Source organism: Manduca sexta, chromosome 24, assembly GCF_014839805.1.
Source record: "Manduca sexta isolate Smith_Timp_Sample1 chromosome 24, JHU_Msex_v1.0, whole genome shotgun sequence".
In the NCBI taxonomy this organism is placed as follows: domain Eukaryota; kingdom Metazoa; phylum Arthropoda; class Insecta; order Lepidoptera; family Sphingidae; genus Manduca; species Manduca sexta.
In genome coordinates this window covers 5976937-5999218 of record NC_051138.1, presented here as the reverse complement: position 1 = coordinate 5999218, position 22282 = coordinate 5976937, and the positions used below count along the sequence as shown (strand labels likewise).

The following is a 22282-nucleotide window of genomic DNA, read 5'->3' as shown; positions in this document are numbered from 1 at the left end:
GATAAGTTATTCCTGTTTATGAAACCATAAATGATTTTAATTTGGAGAAGTCAAAAACATTGTTTTTAAGATACAAAGTTATATGTTCAATATCAATATTATCCATACCTGGGGGGCTAGAAAAATAATTTGTGTATGTGCTCTATTTTATTCTTTCGGTCTGAGGCATTTACTTGTTAACATATATGTATATTGTAACAGAAAGTGAAACCTTTTAAAATTATGTAATTCACATCTTATCAGGAGTACTTTACCTATTTAAATTCAACAACTCTCAATGCAATTGGTTATGTATATTTTTACAGAATTGTATTTATGTATTGACAATTATTTACAGTATTTTGTTTGTTTTTTTTATCCTTATCTGAAATAAATGTGTTGTTTTTATTTGTTTTTCTTCCATAACAATAATATAAGGACCATTGTTAATATTTCATTAGTTAATAGTAATGTTGACACAAGTAAAGTGAAGGCTTGCTATCTTGCAAGTAACTTGTCTCTGCATTTACTTGTTTAAAAATAAAATATTAAAGGTTTATATAGTACTATGCCAATCATATAAATTTGCCCGACATAAATTATGGCAACTATATCTTTGATATTTTTTTAAAAACTGATGGAGTTGAAACATGAATTAATGCCTAAACTTTTTGGTTGAGAACTTTATGCATGGGACACAATAAAATGTTCTAAAGGTAAAGGATTAAACTTTAAAAAAGTGTAATGTAATGATTATTTTTTTAATATACTTAAACAAGATTAGTTATAGCACTAATACAGAATTAATAATGATGTCATAAGTACCAAATCAGTGATAATTTTTTATGTTTCCTCTATAACACTCAACGGTAATTGTATTATATATATTTTTCTAGTGTTTATAAAAATATGTATTATTTTCAGGCTCACATTACGTCGCCAGAAATGAAGCAGGTAAATTTATTATCAATCCATTGTTCCATATAGTGCAAACAGGAAAACATACAATCAATGCATGTATACTATACTTCTAATTTTCCCAGAAAGGAATCAATTCAATAAATATACAACATACATTCTGTGTTATATGTTAAGCTAAACAATGTATCGCCTTGTGAAATTCATATATCACAAATCCTAAGTGTAAATTGCATTATAAGTATAATGGATTTAGTTTAGTTACATAGCTTAAAGGTGCATATTATGTTAAATATCGCTGTAAGTAAGCTTAATACATATATATTTTATTTTGCAAATAAAGTGAAGTACTAATTTTAAACAGTCAAAAATGAAATCCATGAAAATATAAAGGACAATGCTTGTATACTAATTAATTTTAAAAAATATGCTAAAACTACTTAACAATCCACTTTTAAAAATAAACCAATTATTTAATAGAACTGCAATATGTGCTATGTTATAAAATGCCAAACCAATATGGTAACACTGTGAAAGTTGCAGGTAAATGGCATCGAAGGGGGAGGCACAGAACGCACTCACGAGGATGGCTATGTCTACCTGAATGTTGTGCTGTCGCGAGCGGGCGGCGCCGGGCTTGGGTTCAGCATCGCCGGCGGCTCCGACAACCCGCACGTTCCCGATGACCCTCATATCTACGTCACCAAGCTTATACCCGGGGGCGCCGCCGCGGCCAGCCAGATGCTGATAAACGATGCTATATTACAGGTAATGTTAACATCAGATAATACAAATATAATTTTGTATATTGAGCTGAAAGGCTGGGGCAACTATCATGTCCCGAAAGCGTGAGTTTATGTTCTTTGATTGTTTTCTATTGATATCAAAAATTTATTTCTGAAGCATGGAATGATTTGATTTCAGAGACTTACTATATTTATTGGTTTTTATGAAATAATTATAGGGTATTAGAATAAAACAACGAAACATTTATCCGCACAATGTACTGATGTACTGGGGCGCACACAAACATTTCCAAGGTATAAAAAAAATTACACAGAGGGTTCGGGAAACGTGCATCCCATGATACTGCCGAAAAGGTTCCAGTTCACCACAAAATAAAAAAAGATTACCCTCTTCCAGATTATATTACCGTCTTTCCGTTTGCAAACTGTCCTAAGCAAGTCTTCAAACGAAATCTGTTAGGCAGGTATAGATAGGCATACAGTTAAACGAAGATTCAGTTTCTCATCTATAATATTAATAAGATATAGTTGTTATATAAAGTTAGAACAATATATTCATGAGCTTAGAAGTCAAATTAAGTTTGTAAAATATTTGCAAAAGAACTGTTTTATTATGTGATTGCGTTATACGCGATAAATGCCACTTGATGTAAGCAAAACTATGCCATCAGCCTCGTGTATATAAGAATTTTCCGCCTGATCTAATATCTATTCAGACAAGACTCAGCAATGACTCTTATTATTATAAGAATTTTATAAGCTACAGGTGATGCCGTCACTTGAATTTGAAACTTTCTAACTCGCATGTTTGAATTATTCTTAAATTAATATCGTCTCGTTAAAGTAAGATGTTTTTAATTACTCGAAACCCTTAACGTGAAATAATATTTAGCATATAAAGGTCCGTTACATAACATTGGTGTCGTAAGACTCGTCCGAAAAATTATAATGTCAATATGTAAATTCCATATACCTGTTAGTTACTCAATATTAGTAAGAACGAACCTTGAAGTTACTATCATAGTGTAGACACATGTCATTAGAAAATCCTTACGCGCGAGATAAGCGCGTTTTATATTGTTTTTTAGTACGTAAAATACAAACAATAGGTTGAATGTTTAAAACTTTCATAAAGTGACATTGTTTTGATTTTGTTGCATTATCGATAGAGTGGATCGAATAGCGTGCGTTTTTTATACAAAGTGTATTTGCGTTTTTGTTTTAGACTTTATCAATGACGACTGTGGTGTGTGTTTTGCATAATTTATTAAACTCGTAGTAAGGATAACGTCAGATAAGTAGGTGATTTAAGCTTTAATTATTGTAAACATCATTAATAAATTCCTCAGCCCAGTTCATTATATGCCTGCGTAGGTACTATGTAGGCATTGACACGTATGTTAAAGGCGAGGCAAAAGACTATATTTCTGCACTCTCATAGATACAATATCGTTACATAAACTACATAGTTTATGTAGTTTATGTAGGTATCTATATGAATCACCATAAATCTGGATATGACCTGTTTAACGAGTACGTGGTTTTTCTCAAACAACTACAAAATCAAGTACCAATGACTTTTTTGTAGATATTTTTAAGTACTCGTGTAGGTATTACTAATAATTATTAATAACATATATTTTTTGTTGCAGGTAAACGATACGAATGTAGAAAATGTAACGCACGCGGAAGCCGTCGACGCACTCAAAAAAGCTGGCAATACTGTCAAAATGGTAAGCATTTAATGAATGTAATACACTTTATGTATTCCTTTTGTATTGCATACTGTAACATTACATATTTTTTAATTAATCTAACATTGCTAAAGAAATGTGGGAGTGGTTATACGAAGGCAGTGACCCAGTGACCTATTCCTGCAAAGGGAAAACGTCATGATACTGTATTTATGTATTTTTACCGTTTCAGAAAGTACGTCGTCGCGCTGCCGATGACACACTGAACGTTTCCCAATTGTCTGCTAAGGAAGAGTCTGTAGAAATTGAATTGGCGAAAGGTGGATCCGGCTTGGGGTTCAGTATAGCAGGCGGCCTTGGTAATCAACACATACCCGGAGACAATGGTATTTACGTGACTAAGATAATGGCCGGCGGCGCCGCCCATCGAGACGGTCGCTTGAGGGTCGGCGACAAGTTGTTAATGGTGAAGAACACTTCTGTGAGTAACATCGACTTCTTCTAAAAAAATATTGCTGCTTTTTTTTTCATTATGAATAAACTAAATAAAAAAAGGAGTTTTCCGGTATAAAAGTCTTGCTACATATTTTCCCGGTAACGGTAGTTTCAAACTCATTTTATCCCCATGGGTGTTGAATTTATCAAAATCCTATTTAAACGAACGTCTTCATCATAGTAGCTCCAATCTTTAATTTCAGTTCAATCACTCGAAAATCTAAGAAGATTTATACAAACTTTCATCCCCTATTTTATCCCCTTAGGCGTGGAATTTATCAAAATCCCTTCTTAAGGGATGCCTACGTCATAGTAGCTTTATGCATGCAACGTCTCAGCCCAATCGGAGTTTCATACAAACTTTCATCCCCTATTTTATCCCCTTGGGGGTAGAATTAATCAGAATCCTTTCTTAGCGGATGCCTACGTCATAACATCTACCTGCATGCCAAATTTCAGCCCGACCCGTCCGGTGGTTTGGGCTGTGCGTTGTTAGATCACTATGTCAGTCAGTCAGTCACCTTTAAGTTATATATATTTAGATTGACTAATAGCTAAATGTCTATTTAGAGCATATTTCAGATATGTCGAGTTTAAGCTGCTTTAGTGTATGTAAATATACCTATTAATATATAGTGTGTTGCGCTGCAGGTATCACGCCGCGGTATAATTATAAAGAATTTTTGATACATAGCACGTATTCGTACATTATAGCAGTCTCAACTGTCTCTAGAATCGTCAATATTTTTTTTATTGTTACTGCATAACATTCCAGCACGGAGACGTGAACCTGGACAACGTGACGCACGAGGAGGCGGTGGCGGCGCTGAAGGCCACGGGCGAGCGCGTGCAGCTCGTGCTGGTGCCGGGGCCGCGCCACGGGCAGCCCTCGCCGCGGGTCTCGCGCGCCAATACACGTAAACATTATAATATTCATATACAACTTATGATAACTTCGCTATCTGCTTTACCTTTATTTATTACTAGCTTTTGCTCGCGGCTCCGCCCGCGTTATAAAGTTTTTCAGGCTAAAGTTTTCCGTTATAAAAATAGTAGTTTCCCGGGAGCCTATATTCTTCCCAGGGTCTCAAACTGTCTCCATACCAAATTTCATCTTAATACGTTAGGTAGTTTTTGAGTTTAACACGTTAAGGCAGACAGATGCAGCGGGGGACTTTGTTATATTATTTAGAACTTTTTAAGTGAAACAATCCCGTCATACATCATTGTTGCATAACTTTAACCGTTTACGCAGCGCAGGCAACGGAAGCTCTCAAAACTCATAATTTTCCCCGTTTTTGCAACATGTTTCATTGCTGCTCCGCTCCTATTGGTCATAGCATGATGATATAAAGCCTATAGCACTCCAGGAACAAAGGGCTATCCAACACAAAAAGATTTTTTTCAGTTCAAACCGGTAGTTCCTGAGATTAGCCATTACTGCTCCGCTCCTATTGGTCATAGCGTGATGATATATAGCTTATAGCGGTCCACAAATAAAGGGCTATCCAACACAAAACGAATTTTTCAGTTGAAACCGGTAGTTCCTGAGATTAGCCATTACTGCTCCGCTCCTATTGGTCATAGCGTGATGATATATAACTTTGTGTACTCCACAAACAAAGGACTATTCAACACAAAAATATTTTTTCAGTTCGAATCGGTAGTTCCTGAGATTAGCCATTACTGCTCCGCTCCTATTGAATATAGCGTGATGATATATAGCCTATAGCTCTCCACGAACAAAGGGCTATCCAACGCAAAAAGAATTTTTCAGTTTGGACCGGTAGTTCCTGAGATTAGCCATTACTGCTCCGCTCCTATTGGTCATAGCGTGATGATATATAGCTTATAGCGGTCCACAAATAAAGGGCTATCCAACACAAAACGATTTTTCAGTTGAAACCGGTAGTTCCTGAGATTAGCCATTACTGCTCCGCTCCTATTGGTCATAGCGTGATGATATATAGCCTATAGCACTTCACGAATAAAGGGCTATCCAACGAAAAAATAATTTTTCAGTTTGAACCGGTAGTTCCTGAGATTAGCCATTACTGCCCCGCTCCTATTGGGTATAGCGTGATGATATATAGCCTATAGCACTCCACGAACAAAGGGCTATCCAACGCAAAAAGAATTTTTCAGTTTGGACCGGTAGTTCCTGAGATTAGCCATTACTGCCCCGCTCCTATTGGGTATAGCGTGATGATATATAGCCTATAGCACTCCACGAACAAAGGGCTATCCAACGCAAAAGAATTTTTCAGTTTGGACCGGTAGTTCCTGAGATTAGCCATTACTGCCCCGCTCCTATTGGGTATAGCGTGATGATATATAGCCTATAGCACTCCACGAACAAAGGGCTATCCAACGCAAAAAGAATTTTTCAGTTTGGACCGGTAGTTCCTGAGATTAGCGCGTTCAAACAAACAAACAAACAAACAAACAAACAAACAAACTCTTCAGCTTTATATAATAGTATAGATATCTATCAAGCTCTACTGATTTTCGTCTAACTTTTTTGGTGATTATTAAAAAAATATTCAACGTTGTCGCCACTTCTTGCTGTCGTTATCTTATGTGTATACTTATTTTATTTGGTCGTAATTATTGTTGCTTGTATAAAAATATGAACCATCGCAGCGTCAAGCACAGCGAACTCTCTCCGGCGCGAGGATGTGACGGACGGCGCCGAGGAGCCGCGCGTGGTTGAACTAGAGAAGGGGCAGGCGGGTCTCGGGTTCAACATCGTGGGCGGGGAGGACGGGCACGGCATCTACGTGTCGTTCCTGCTGGCGGGCGGGCCGGCGGAGCGGTCGGGCGCGCTGCGGCGCGGGGACCGGCTGCTCGCCGTCAACGACCTCGACATCACGCACGCCACGCACGAGCAGGCCGCCAAGGCGCTCAAGGTACCACGCTCACACCGGCCACTAGACGGTGGCTACCTTCTCACATCTTTAATTTTACTGGGCGGCGTGATCGGAATAGTACCAGGGTCTTACACAAAATCTGAATAACGGAGCCCTCTCATTGCATTCCATTGTCATTATATTGTGAGCCTAAATTTTATCGACAAAGTTTGCAAACATAAACGTAACCGGAAAATTATGAAGAATACAATAATATATTATTTTCAGAGCACTGGACAAAATGTGAAATTAACAGTAGTGTACCGGCCTCAGGAATACAATAAGTTTGAAGCTCGAATCAATGAATTAAAGCATCACACACTCCTTAGAACATCTCAGAAACGCTCCTTATATGTGAGGTAAGTATTTATAATATTTTATTAGATTAGTATGCAGCACTGTATCATTTCTACATCCATATATTTTAAATATAATTCTCACCAATATTCTTTATATAAATTTCTAGGACTTGCCTTTTTTATGAAAAACATATGGGCATGGGCCTAGCCAACATAGGCTAGTAAATTAGCAAACAGGGCTTCTAATGTTAAGCGGAGTCTATCAACAATTAAAAAAAAATGATTAAGAAAGGATAATATGAATATCTTACCTAACACGCAAAATAATAATTATAATTTTACGTCAGTTTTTCTTTAAATTATGTAATGTAACTCAATTGAACCACTGTATTCAGGCTAAACTAAAACTAGAAATTTTGTAACATGTCTCGCAGCATTTTTATCCTTGTAGACTGCTAATAACGCATTATAGGCATCATAAATATTTTGACCCAAAAAAACGTAGTTCACAAGTTTTATACAATAACTGATGGTGACCTAATCCATTATAAAATTTCAGAGCACTATTCGATTACGACCCAGTCAGAGACGATGGTTTACCGTCAAGAGGATTGCCATTCCGGTATGGAGATATTTTGCACGTGACAAACGCCTCGGACGACGAGTGGTGGCAAGCACGGTGAGTTATTATGTTATATAACAAATAATATAATACATTACATACATAACATCACACATTTATCCCCGAAGGGGTATGCAGAGGCACAACTAGGGCACCCACTTTTCGCCAAGTATGTTCCGTCCCATGATGTGATTGGGGGCGAGCCTATCGCCGTATCGGGCACAAATTCCAGACTTCGGGCTGATACTGAGCAGAAAAACCCAAATATCACATTGCCCGACGCGGGATTCGAACCCAGGACCTCAGAGCGCTATTGTACCGGGCATGCAATACAACTACGCCACCGAGGCAGTCAGGCAATATAATACATTAGGTAGTCATAATATTCTGTTTAATCAAAATTATGCTACTTTTCCTAATATTATGAACTAGGTTTTTATGATTTTTTTCTCTATGAACTTTTTCGGAATGAATAAAACGTACTTATTTATCTGTGTGATTTATGAATACGTTCAGAGTTTTCTGCTTTTAGTGCTAACATTCAAACATCTTCACAAACTTTCTTATTAATATTGGTAAGAGCACGTTTGCACATTTGTTATGACGCTTTGCACTTGTCGGCAGAAGATTAGACAAGGCGGAGTCGGACGCGATCGGCATCATCCCCTCCAAGCGGCGCTGGGAGCGCAAGCAGCGCGCGCGCGACCGCCAAGTCAAGTTCCAGGGGCAGGCCACGCCCGTCTCCGCCGTGAGTCACTTCTCATACTTACTCCACAGTACCATATTGTACATAACTACCCCCGTATACATGGTGTAAAACCCGCCATAATGGCTTACGTAAGTGATGGATTATGAAAGAAATAACTCTGGATTGTAAAACTATTAGTGGATTTATTGAGAATAGTAAAGACTAGACAATGACCAAAGAGAAGTATATAATTTCTTAATTTAAAGCGGCATACTACCAGTACTAATATAGCTCACATTGGTTGTTATTGTTTGGTTTATACTCTTTGTTACTATACAGTTTTAACAGTTAGTGTCTCGTGTTCCGTGGCGTTGTCTGTGTATGTTCAAATAGTGGCCAAATTATGTTGACTCGTGACGGATAACATTGTTTTGTCAGTCGGCAGCCTATCTGAACTTTATTCCGCTTACCGTCAGGTGCAGAGGGTCACAATGCGGAGGTCAATAAAAAAAAAATATTGTGTCTGTACAGTCTGCAATAAAAAATTGCTGAAAAAATTCTAATATTAAAATGACCTATGCATATTAAGTTTTGAATTTGTTTAGCTGTTTTTGTGACCGTCTATGCACTTCAAATATACAGTTCACGTCGGACTTTATGTCTGGCATAGCAACAAGCTCATTTCTCGCAATCACAAAACAAATCTCACAAATCAAAAGTCAAAACTGGAGCAGTTATAATCAAATTCTACATTAATATTATTCAAAAGAAAAGTTAATATATCACTCTGCCTTCCAAGTTTGTAAGATCCATCTCATTTGTAACAGAGCCAGTCTACACTGGAGAGGAAAAAGAAAACTTTATCATTTAGCAGAAAGTTCCCGTTCATGAAGAGCAGAGAGGATGGCAAATCTGAAGATGGTTCGGACCAAGAACGTAAGTATAAGTATAAATATGCCTTACTGATATCAAATATCAAAAATATATTGAAGGCAAAACAAGGTTCGGTTGCACCTTACTAATACACCAAATATCGAAACATTCGCTTCTGGGACATCTCTTCATCATGGTCACATTGGCATAATGAGATTCAATGTACTGGATGCACTGTATAAAAATGTTATGGTTACCACATAAAAAGATATTCATGACCGTCAAGGAGTTGGTGTAATAACTGTATATTCTGGTGTGGGGCTCTAAATTTCACACAACTGTGTACACGTTTGAATGCTGTCGACTAATATACCTATTTGTTTACAGCTTTCATGCTTTGTTACACGCAGGAGGATGCTAACGCGGACGGTAAGTGCATAATTTATATCCATAAGTACACGTTTACATTCGCTATTTGCTGTTAATTGTATGTAGGTCATTATGCAGTTTTTGTTTCATGCGGCTGCTAACAACCACTGTTAAAAGTTAGGTTGTTTTTACATTGAAGCTGTGTACGCTTTGTCTAACCACAGAACATAGACGTGTCGCCCATCTATGACCAGATCAGCAACGCTCTCGAACAATTAAAATTCCTTTAGAAATAATAATATTGTTTCAAAGTATTTTATTCATTTTATACTTTATTCTATAATGAAGTATCGAGTTATCTTGCCAGCATCATGTATGATTTATTCGACGGCCTTTGACATAAGGGTATTTGCATATTTATATTTTCATAGTAATTGTCTCGATTTCTATGTTTATTTGCGGCCTCCTACCTGTCACTGCGTCAACCTTCGTCTTTTTAGTGGTGACTTATAATAAAAGTAGCTCCGATATAATCTATTAACTTGAATCCCCCGTAGATATAGGGTGTTTTAAATGAAAGCTGCTGATCTGTGCCCCAGTGTGTGATTTTTCAAGACGTAACCGTCGACCGTATTCGAGAAATATGAATTAGCGCGTCTACCGAAGAGTTGTGAAAAATTAAATTCATTATTCTTGAATACAGATGACGTGATCGTTATACAAATAAAACACACTTTGGAACCACCATATAGATGTGCGACGAGTCTAACTTATACGATGTGATAAGTTCTATGTTTTCTAAAATATTTAAAAGTATTTGTGAGAAGTAAGTATCACGGATGAACAAAACGCTTATGGTGGTTAATTATGTATACAAGGTGTAGCTTTTTTAGGGATTTAAGATTAAATACGACTACACTTTATAACAACAAATTGATTAATTCCTACATCTATTGAAATTCAGCAATATTATGATTTGATAGATATTTAAGTAAAAAATGTTTATATAAACATTTTTTATTAGAAAGAGAAGACGGACAGTAAAAAAATATTATTTATTATACAAGTTATCTCTTATTGAATTTGCGGGATTTGTGTGAGTAAGTTCTATAGCTTTTAGTGTGTATGGAGGAGCATGGTGAAGCATTATATATATTATAATAATTATTGGAATAATATAGGCTTAGTGATATAATATGTCAGTATTGCCGTAACATTTTGTCGCTTGTCGAATAATAATTACGACGCGGTGTTATAATCTATATGACAAGCTATGTACTCATTAACTCTGTGTTTAGATAGTTTCATTTTTTATAAATAACTCTTTATCCACATAAACATGTTTATTAATATAAAAAATTATATACAGGCAGTAGATTTATTTCCTTTAATATGAAACGTTCGACAATATTTGCTTATAAAAATCCCTATTGATTTATAAAAGAGAATTTAAATCAATAAAATTCCGAGTTCGATAAACTCATGCACAGGTTAAGAATTGTAAAAATTATTTACCATATATAAATGCACACCACCTGCCAAAACCTTTTTATCGATTAAACATATAAGAGTATAAGAAAACTGAAAATAAAGCAGATTAAAATGCTGAAAATGATACCTACATGAATCTACACCCTGTATATTCCACGAGATAAAATATTTTTGTTTTAATTAAATATTGAAAATATAACGACGTGGTTGTAGAATATTGGACAAGTTTGTGTGGAAAGAGCTTAGAATACAAATGGATGTTCCACATGTAGTTAATGTCGAACCAAGAATGGGTCGCAGCGAGCACGCGGGTTGGTTTGAGTCTTAACTTGAGACACGTCCGGCCGCAGTCCCGTGCTTCTAGTTGCCTAACCTGAGCGAACATACCGACGTGATAACCATCTCACAGATGATGCGTATTTTTATTTGTTGTTTATTTTCCTGAGCGCTATTAACTATTATGTAAAAAGCTACGTCCAAAACATTTGACACATATAGTGACGAATAATAATAATACCAAAAATTCCAGTAAATACCAAAGGTATCAATCACAGTCTGGTCCCGTATCCGTGTCCGAACTATACACATATTATGACAAAAAAATAAATAAAATATTTTTAATTGTATGTAACGTTAATTTTTCTACGTGTAGGGGAAATCTTGTATCGAGTGGAACTTCCCATGATGGAGGAGATAACGCTCATTTATCTCGAGGACGAGAGTAAGTTTTGGGAGTGAGGCGTAGCTTGCGAGTGCCGTAGCCGATACCTTACCTCCCGCATTCTGGTTATGATCATCAATTAGAGATGTAGATTTCATTTCAATAACACTCCAATTTTATTTTTATTATTTGTCATTATTTCTTTTGTTCAGTTGTTTTTAATTCATACAACGCGTTTATTCTAATAGCCTCTCCGCACTCGTTAAATATTACCATCGTGGTCACTAAAGTTTTTGAATCATTTTTGAGAATCGTAAGGTTAACTTGAGGCCGGGCTCACAATTTCGCGAGTGTGGGCGACCTGTCCCCGTCCAGTTAGAGTAGAGCGGTGTGGGTGATGCGAGCCTCGGTCGATCGATCAGTTGCGGTGGGAGATGGGGCCACTGGAAGCACACGAGGACACAAGTGCCGCCTCGGTCACGCAGACACTAGCTGCCGCTTCGGCCGCCGCGCATGTCGCCGAACCGCTTTGCCTTTAGTTACACACGACACTGCGTCACGAGCATGTATCAGAACAACAACTCGATCACACGACATCCTCATATGCGCTTGTTTTCAACGTTTTTTTTTACAATTACGCTGTGCTGGTTTATTTTAGATTTAGATTTTTTTAGCTTCTGAAATGTCGGGATGCTGTAAAATGTTGAATAAGCCTAGAAGACGCTGACGCCGTTTGTATTGAAATGTATAAATCTGCTTATTTGTTATATTTGAAACGTATTAGTTAGTATTTAGAACAATCTCAAAGCCATGATTAAACAGGAAGTTGCATTTTTTGCTTGAATCATAAAGGTGATCAATTAATTATGGTTTTGAAATTAGATTACGATACCTGTTATGTGAAAGAGCAAGCATGTGCAGTATGACGTAAGATAAAAGTTGGTCACATTTCTTAGACATGGCTCACATTATATTTTGCTTTGTGCTCGCGCGTTTGATACCTATTCTCATCGTAGCATTGTAATTACTACATTTAACCCACGTAGGTACTTGTATCTTATGTCGTGCTGTGATTGTAATCATTCACAAAAATATTATTTCGAATATTTATTTTATCAAATTGTTATAAATTAGTACAGTTTCTAAAATCAAGATTCTGTAGATTGAAGTGTAGTATATACAATATTTTGTATTTAATGAGAGCTTGGACCTATATAATATAAATCTTTAGGTAGCACCGTGTATGGCGTATGGCGTAGAATATCGAACATATGTTTGTCTAGATAATGCATCGTATGTTTAGGTTATGTACTTTAAATTTGATAAACGTATAAATATTAATCTAAGGCGAATTATGATAGATACAAGCGTTATGTATGTATTTTACAAGATATTTACAATTAGCCTATACTACATTTTGTATTATAAAATTTTGAAGAAAATACAACTAGTGTTTTCAACACTTCACTGCACGTAAAAATGCTATCGGCACGGGTAGCACGTATAATTTTATTATTGGATTTTTTTTATGTACAAAATTATTGTAAACTTACTCATAATCTTAATTGTTTAGTCAGCAACACAAGCTTTGTTATACTGAAACAAAATTGGGAACACATAAGGGTTTAAGGAACATTTTACAAAGTTACTATGCCATACACTGTAAAAACTACAGAAATCTGGTGTAGTCAACTACTAGTTAATAAATTCGTAATTTTTCAAGAAACACCGAAATTAAAACAGTTTAACACTTTTCTAATAATTTTCAGGTCAAGATGAAACTGTGCTATCATACGAAACGGTGCAGCAGTTAACGATCAATTACACTCGACCCGTTATTATACTTGGTCCTCTAAAGGATAGAATAAATGACGACCTGATATCAGAGTTCCCCGACAAGTTTGGAAGCTGCGTCCCTCGTGAGTAATGTTCTTTATGTTATGATGGTGACTGCTAGTTGTTGTTTCTACACTATATAAAAACAATGGTATAATGGTTGCGATATCAAGGATATGTTAATATTTTTGTGAAGGCATTGGAATAAAATATTTTCTTCTGAAACCATAGGTTTAGAGAAATTGCAACCAAAAACACTTTATGTAGTTAGGATAAAATTGTTGATACCCAAATGTTAGAACACCCTGTATATTCTCACCGTAATAAAATAAGTACATTTAGCAAGGCTCAAGATTATATCGAGCATTTTGAAGAAGAACATAGAAACCAATCTTTCGCACTTTATGTTAAAACTGGTTTTTCCTTATTAAGTATTGAATTACAAAAATAATCAATCTATACACGCCGTTAATATTCTTCCTGGAAAGGCTTATATTATGAAATAATAAATTACAATTTGAATCACTGTGTCCAAACAGCATTTTGATATTACGTCTCAAATGATCTCAATGTAAGTGTTATAATGCTCAGACACAACTCGGCCCCGTCGCGATTACGAAGTGGACGGGCGGGATTATCACTTCGTCGCCAGCCGCGAGCAGATGGAGCGCGATATACAGAACCACCTGTTCATAGAGGCAGGCCAGTACAACGACAACCTTTACGGCACATCTGTTGCTTCCGTACGGGAAGTCGCCGAGAAGGTCAGTTTATTATTTTATAGTGAACACATTTTTTTTATATTTTTTTTATTGCATTGAATGACGAGACGAGCTTGCCGTTCGCCTGATGGTAAGCGATACGACCACCCATAAACAATAGAAACACCATCCAACACCTTGAATCACAAAGTATTGTTTAGTTTTCCATTGCGCTCGCCATCCTGAGACGTGAGATGTTAAAGTCTTATTATGCCCAGTAGCTACACTGGCTACAATATCCTTAAAACCGGAACACAACGGTGACTACACACTGCTGCTAGACGGCAGAAATAGACATTGCAGTGGTTCCTACAAAGTATTTAAAAATTAAATTCCTTTGTTTGTATATATAGTATGTAAAATACTTGACAGATCTAAATTTAAAGAAACTAAAGCTTAAATGATTGAATCGAATTTAGTGAAGTTTGTTTGCACTCCTTCGGCAATAGCAAAATACTTTTTTTGTTTCAGGGCAAACATTGCATTTTGGACGTGAGTGGAAACGCAATAAAGAGATTGCAAGTGGCGCAACTTTATCCCATTGCCATATTCATCAAACCAAAGAGTGTAGAATCCATTATGTGAGTAATAGATGATTGTCACGAGTTAAACTATTTAAATTAAGTAATTATTCATATTACTTTAACAGCAAATTATGTTTTAGGGAAATGAATAAACGAATGACTGAAGATCAAGCAAAGAAAACTTATGAACGCGCACTGAAAATGGAACAAGAATTCGCCGAATACTTTACTGGTTGGTATTATTGGTTAGATAATTGTAATTACCTCAATTTTATTATGCACTAGGATTTTGCATACGGTATACGGGTTATAAAATGAACTCATTATGGATATCTGAAAAGTGTGTAACGAAATAAATACATAGAATTTAAGAAATGACTCGCCCGAGGCCCCTATTAGAATAGAACATTAGTATAATTAATTGATGCTTTAAACAACGATACGAAGTCCTAACTATAGAGAATAATGTTATGTTTGATCAGCCGTGGTGACGGGCGACACGCCGGAGGAGATCTACTCCAAGGTGAAGGCGGTGATCACGGCGGAGAGCGGGCCCAGCGTGTGGGTGCCGCGCCGCGACCCGCTGTGAGCGCACGCGCCGCGCCCGCCGCCGCCCGCCGCCCGCCGCCCGCCGCCGCGCCCCCCGCGTCTCACCCGCCACCAGTACCTACTACAGTGCCTCGAGTTCACTCGCCAACACACGCAAACTGAACCACCAGTCTGTTATTTTATTACGATATTTTGCGTAGGTAACGTGGGATCCCATGTCGGTATTAATCGTGTTTGTTGTTCACGCCATTAGACGGTGAGTGATATGTTGCAATGGGCTTCACTTGAATAAGCAATAAAGTTGTAGAACGAGTGGATCGCCGCGATGGTACTCGCGGCGACGGCACGCACGGTCGTGTGGTTTTTATCAGATTTTGACTTCACCGCTTGACAGTTGAAACCTACCCCGGTATCGCATAAACATATTCATTAATATGAGAATTTTCACTATTGAATACAATTGTTGACCAAGAATCTGTTATTGACTAGCGTTCACTAGATTATTGTACGCTTATGTTTATTGTGCATATATTTTATAATAGCAATAAATAAAATGTATTGTCAAATGCAATGTATGTTTTAAATTATAATTTTATTTCATTTGACAAGGCCCATTAATTGTGCTTCAATTAATTAATTGTGTAAATTGTATATTAATAAATTTTTAAATGGTATTATACATGTTAATTTACTCAGGTTGCTAGATACTTTTAAATTTTCATCAGTGTTAAGAGTTTACTATAATTAAAGTATTTGAAAGTAAAGTTGTCATGAAATGGATCACATGCACCTGTGATTTTAAATCTATGATAATGTATACTTATTTACTAAATAGTCTATATGTACTACGACGCTGAGTAGTCGGTCCCACCTCACGTATGCCTAGGCTAAGAAATTCATAATCTGGATTATTTGCTCAAGCGGCAATCTATATAGCAACCATTGAATCTCATTACATGTACTGCGCACCGACAACCTCCTTGACACGTTAGGCGATGTGCAAAGTTGTTTGTTGATCATTTTTATAGTAAGCAATTATGTTATATGGTGTGATTGTCTCACCAATTAAATAGTGTTTGACATTTATTTATTGAGAATTTTATTTTCTTACGGAATAATAACTGAATGCCCATCTGCAAATATGGCGCTAAAAGCGAGCATATAAGGCTCAAGTTTCATATTGCATATAAGCGATAATATTGCGAATTTTAATTTCGACACTGTCCCTATGCTGCAACATACCTAAAGATGGTACATTAATTTTATTATCCGTGTGGTACTTAATAGTTATTAGTGCGTTATTAGTAGGTTTACACAAGTGACTATGAGTATTAACGTTTGAACACATGACAAATACCGATTTTATTATAATAGTTTGGAAAGGAATCACGACAAACAACACTGATATTGTGACCAAAGAGATACGTGCAAAATAATTGGGCACTTGCAGATATAGTCATCACACATGGTTTTATTGTTTTAAAAATATTTACTGTTTGTCCTGATTCCTTGAAAATGTTTTGTTTTGTAAATAATATTAAAATCTATGATAAGTTGCTGTATCAATATTAACAATATTGTTAGAAATATTTTATTTTTATGAATATTTATTTTATTGTCTATTGTAGGCGTTCTATTTAAATGAATGAGTGTGTAAATTAAGTGTAATTAATGTTTTAACATCTATTTAACTTTTAACATAATCAAGACACCCATATTTGCAGATGTACAATGTTTATGAGTTAGTGATGTTCAATAGAATAGTTTGAATAAAATTATTTACGTTGAAAATTCTATTATTGTTTTTCTAAACACCCATTTACCATACCCCAAATAGAGGAGTTAAAAGTTATAAACGTACCTATATTTATAGTAAAACAATACTAGCAAATCAAAATATTTACACAAGTTTCCACACAATATTATAATCTATACCATTATACATTATTTTTAGAATATTACAAACCAGACATTTTAACATGTTATATTTTATCCCAAAAACGTAGTACGCACATATTAGCACATTAATGAAATATTAATTACGTACTAAGTACAGCATTTCGTTATTATTGATCTACCTCGTGCTGATTATTATATTTTTTTGTTTTATTTTATAGATAACATTAAGTGTAAATTATACAAAAAAAAAATCTTTGTCTAGTATTGCCATGATCAATAGTTTGCGCTATGCACGAAGCAAGGCTACTTCCGTCTTCCTCACACCCGTAAAGTAAAGCCAGGTGATGTCACTGCTTCTGACTGCTCCTGTCTTCCTATAATTGATGGTTATGGGTCAAATACCCTATCCAACTAATTTTAAATTCAAACTGTTTCGATTCTCTGTCAATCCCGTACTGTCTTGGGTTCGATCCGCGAGTCAAGTAGATGTCTGATGTTACTTACGCCAAAGTTCAATTATATTATTATTACCTACGGCTTCTAAAAGCGTATACTGCTAATGGCATCATCTTTAGCCTGTTAATCGCTAGGATCGATTTTCGATAACGTCGGCAGTCGGGAAAGATAAATGAGAATTTTTTTTTCGGAATTAGAATTAATTTTCATGAATTATCAAATTGTTTATGTTTTAAATATCGTAGAGGGCGGCAAATGACCAAATAGGTCCTCAGAGGGTAAGTTATCACCTCCATCCAAAAACATCAATACCAAAGGAATCCATTAGTTGGGACTCTTTTCACCCCTCTGGGTATAAACAGTTATAAATCAGCATACTGCATAATGCAATGCAATGCAATGCGATGCAATGTTCAGCGGCGATAGCCTAGTTGGGTGTGGAACGGACTGCCAAGACGAATGTCCGCAGGTTCAAATCCCAAGGGCACACACCTCTGACTTTTCTAAAAAATCATATGTGTATTCTTTGTGAATTTATCGTTCGCTTTAACGGTGAAGTAAAACATCGTGAGGAAACCTGCACATCTAAGTTCTCTATAGGAATTTCGAAGGTGTGTGAAGTCTACCAATCCTCACTAGGTCAGCGTGGTGGACTAAGGCCTAATCCCTCTCAGCAGTAGAGGCCCGTGCTCAGCAGTGGGCAAGTATATAATACAGGGCTGATTTTAACACGCTTTTATTATTATTATACTGCATAAAAATACAGAATTTTAAAATGTATTAAAAATACATCTAAAACTTTTTTAGTTTTAGGTATATTGTTAGTCTGATTACCAAAGGCGGCATTGGGGGAGGCGAACTGGACCCGCCCGGGCCCTCGCGCGGTGCATCGGAGGACCTATTTTTACGATGTTACCAGCGGAAACTATTAATACCTACTGGGGAACTGGTTTTTTGCTCCGCCCGTGGGCTCGCATCTCTTTTTTGCTTTCGCCTGAAGCCTCATGTAGGTTAGTGCCGCCACTGCTTATTATAATACTATTGAAATAACTGCTTTTGCAAAACAAGCTACTTTCATATTTTTTTTTGCCAGTCGCCAAGTTTAACCCTTTGTTTCTTTCATTTGATTGGGCTAATCTACAAAATATCTGAATCAATGGCAAATTAACTTTTTTGGGGGCTAGCCTAGTAAATTCTTAAGAAATAAAGCTACTGTAATTCTATTTTGGAAAATGCCTTTACAAAGGGGAATCTGCAAGCAAAAGGGAGTGTTTGTATAAAATAAAAGTACCAATATCATATACTTATTTTAATGATCTTATATCTCATCAAGCAACACCGTTGTCTTCTCAGACACATAGAGACCGTCCAAGAACTTTCGGATATCCTTGTTTTTGACCGTCGTTGACTGCTGGATGAGAGCTGCAGAGCTGGACACATCCTCAATAGAGTTGCCTTCGATGATGAGCTCATCCTTCTGTTTAGGTGAGTTGGCAACAGTGACTCCTGGGGCCATCTTTACTCTCCTGATGTATTTCTCACCAAGGAAATTACGGATCTCAATGACTGTGTTTCCTTCAGTGGTGACACAGTTGATGGGGAAGTGAGCGTATACAGCACGCATCTTGTATTGGAATCCCTTGGTCACTCCTGGAACACAAGTATGAAAATTTTATTACAATTATTATTTGTAAAAAGGCACACTACAGGCAAATACCACTAGTTGTCACACACATTAGGCAAAAGTTTAACATCAACATGCCACAAATATTTATTAAATTTAATACAAAACTGATTACAATAACACTATCAATTCCATTCTTATGTTTCATAAGGGTGATGACTGGTACATCACTGACTTCATTATAATTAAAAAAAGGAATTAATTTCTAAATTAAATGAATATAATATTACTAGTCAATCTATATAGAAATCAATAGGTAAGCAAAACATTTTTATGGAACATTAAATTTGCAAAAAAAAAGAATAAAACAGAGATTAATGATAATTTAAAAACAAAAAATAATTTAGGAAGTTTCAATACATGGACATAAATATGCAAGAAAGCTCATCCAGGAATATTGTAGTTATTTCAATGTGTAACCAATTTATTTGTTCATTTAAAAAAAAATCATATTGCATTATAATGCACTATTTACAAATGTAAATAAATCTCCAATTAGTCATAGAAATTGTATATGAAGTATGTTTTATCTAAAAAAAAATTTCTAAAATATTTTACCCTACAAAGAAAAAAAATTATAATAGTAAATATGTCAATCAAACAACATTGCAATTACTCTGATACTAGATCAGAAATTTCCTCAGATAAACTTGTATGATTCCAAAGAAACATAAATATAATTAGATTGATGAATTATGAATAAATAAACATGTTTTACTCAATAGATTTTTATATTTAATTAACAATACCAGCCCTGGTTCCATAGGCAAAATGCTTTTATGTGATTGTTAATACTAATAAAGAATAAAAAAAAGTAAGGAATAACATCTACAATTATTAAATCTATCTCTAGGATATATCGTATGCCACCGTTATAGTTATATACTGAGTATGGCACTTTACTATAAGAAAGAAGGTTAGGTTAGTTACTGTCTGTAGTGCAGTCTTTTGTAGAATAAAAAATGCACTTTTGTTACATCACAGTATGACCTGTCAGTCATAATTAGTATGAATGGAGTTTCCTGAAATAAGCATAGTGGCTTATGGACTCATAGTTACTGGTCTACCACCGTACAGCAGGAAGTAAACAATATAACCAATTACCTTTAATCATGTTTTCTACGTGCGAGCACACAGTCCTTACGGCGGCAAGCTCCTTCTTTGAGCCAAACCATTTCTCAACCTTCAACTGGCGAGAGTTCACCATGCGAATATCAACAGCCAAGTGTTTGAAGTTCCTCTTGAGAATACCGCGCGGACCTTTCACTGTCACTAGACGGGATTTCACATGAACAGTGAGTCCCTCTGGGATATTCACTTTTTGGTTTGCCACTATTTGCTTCATATTGAGGCCTAAAAAATAAATAAACCGATAAGTTCTAACCTAGTGGATGTTTGACAACTATGTAACATTCTATTATATATGACTGAAATATTTATTTCATCCAAGTTATATATATTTAATATAATGCATACAATCACTTTTTTAAGAAATCCGCGATTAAATCATAAGATTTTTTTGGATTATTTTGAAATAATTCCAAGTTCACCTACTTTGTTTGACACAACAGCCGGAAAAGAGAGAATTGACATTTGAATTGCAAGTGTTGCCATTAATCCAAATTAGTGATAGCTATAGCGCATATCTACGTGTACAACTAAGAAACTTGTGTACAACCAATCAAGCGGTTTTTTCATCCGCTTTATTTTTCTAAGTTCAAACTTTGAATCCTATCACTAAACAAAAATAAAAATATTTTTTTCAGAAAAATCACGCATTTATTTTTGATGTTCGTAAATTATAAATTAATGACCTAAATATTTTCGCAAAGGATAGCATGAAATCAAAATTCAATGCCTCCTAGAATTTTGTAGGTCTATAAGTAATTTGCTTCAAAGCTTGGAATCCAATTAAATATAATACATAAGGATAGTAACATATTATTATGTAAATATATTTTTATATAATTTAGCTTCTTTAAGGTGGTCAAGTTTTTTTTTATAATGGCGAGTTTGAAAGTTGCAACTTTTCGATAGCAAGATGTGAGACAAGCATTCGTTTTCTGAATTTTGAATTTCGTTTTTGGTTTCAGCATGCAATTCCATTTGTACAAGCCAGAGGAAACACAATCTGGAATTTTTTGAAAATAGCGCTGAGCCGTGGGCATGTGATCTAATACAACCACTTTGGTCTTTGATTCAAAACTTTTATTACTTTCAAACTCGACTTCTTCGACTCAATAAAACTAGATCACCTCAGTTGAATTTACAAAAAAATAATAAATAAAATTAAAAAACTTATTTATATAAAATAATAAGAAACGTAATCACAAAATGCCCACTTATTATTTAAATGAATTTCATTTAAATATCATAAAATAATTTAATTTTTCCGGAATTTAGTAATTATTATATGTATCTATTATTAATTTAATAATTAATTTGTACACTTATTACATATAATGTAATTATGACTAAATGACTAGCTTATTTCATGGTGTCGGTATTTCGTGATGGTGTGCGCGCACATCGTTAAAATTTACTCTCATAATTTTTCCATAACGCGCCTTAAACAGAAGATAAATTAACTTACTTTTTACGAAATATACATTTACTTATTAGCATTTTATAATTTAAGTGAAATCTAAATCGAGAACGCTTGTCACCACCATTTTTCTAGATCAATCTTAAGGCGATACCTCAAGGTCCATTTTCATACATTTTGTTTCGGCTTTAATCTGGGTAACTAAACAAGTATTGGCAAGTAAAGAATTTAAATTCACGTCTAGTTAGTGATTAGTTCTCGCAGTTGAAGAAAAATGTAAAAAT

General features: G+C 35.4%; 2 protein-coding genes across 18 annotated transcripts in view; one reads left to right on the top strand and one right to left on the bottom strand.

Moving 5' to 3' along the window:
- Positions 1-17208, top strand: part of LOC115440427 (disks large 1 tumor suppressor protein) — a 28493-nt gene extending 11285 nt beyond the window's left edge. For 5 of the 16 annotated variants that reach the window (XM_037442365.1, XM_037442362.1, XM_037442361.1 and 2 more), the window contains 17 exons: positions 904-933; positions 1435-1665; positions 3296-3376; positions 3570-3818; positions 4608-4749; positions 6476-6741; positions 6970-7100; positions 7600-7719; positions 8287-8410; positions 9178-9286; positions 9611-9652; positions 11736-11804; positions 13514-13663; positions 14172-14344; positions 14813-14922; positions 15006-15097; positions 15348-15489. In XM_037442365.1, the coding sequence (XP_037298262.1) occupies positions 925-933; positions 1435-1665; positions 3296-3376; positions 3570-3818; positions 4608-4749; positions 6476-6741; positions 6970-7100; positions 7600-7719; positions 8287-8410; positions 9178-9286; positions 9611-9652; positions 11736-11804; positions 13514-13663; positions 14172-14344; positions 14813-14922; positions 15006-15097; positions 15348-15454 (2205 nt within the window). In that variant the 5' untranslated portion in view covers positions 904-924 and the 3' untranslated portion in view covers positions 15455-15489. Of the gene's footprint in view, positions 1-903; positions 934-1434; positions 1666-3295; positions 3377-3569; positions 3819-4607; positions 4750-6475; positions 6742-6969; positions 7101-7599; positions 7720-8286; positions 8411-9177; positions 9287-9610; positions 9653-11735; positions 11805-13513; positions 13664-14171; positions 14345-14812; positions 14923-15005; positions 15098-15347 lie in introns of all 16 variants that reach the window. The other 11 variants (XM_030164719.2, XM_037442366.1, XM_037442363.1 and 8 more) reach the window with 8 other exon arrangements.
- Positions 17209-19063: 1855 nt separating this feature from the next.
- LOC115440450 (60S ribosomal protein L9) lies at positions 19064-21237 on the bottom strand. 2 transcript variants are annotated; one of them, XM_030164764.2, is made up of 3 exons: positions 21008-21237; positions 20558-20806; positions 19064-19419 (listed from the first exon to the last, which is right to left on the bottom strand). In XM_030164764.2, exons 2-3 carry the CDS (start codon positions 20796-20798, stop codon positions 19088-19090), a joined length of 573 nt encoding a protein of 190 aa, XP_030020624.1. In that variant the 5' UTR covers positions 20799-20806; positions 21008-21237; the 3' UTR covers positions 19064-19087. The 2 variants fall into 2 exon arrangements, with proteins under 2 accessions (XP_030020624.1, XP_030020625.1); XM_030164765.2 differs by having other exon boundaries at positions 20930-21046.
- Positions 21238-22282: the final 1045 nt, after the last annotated feature.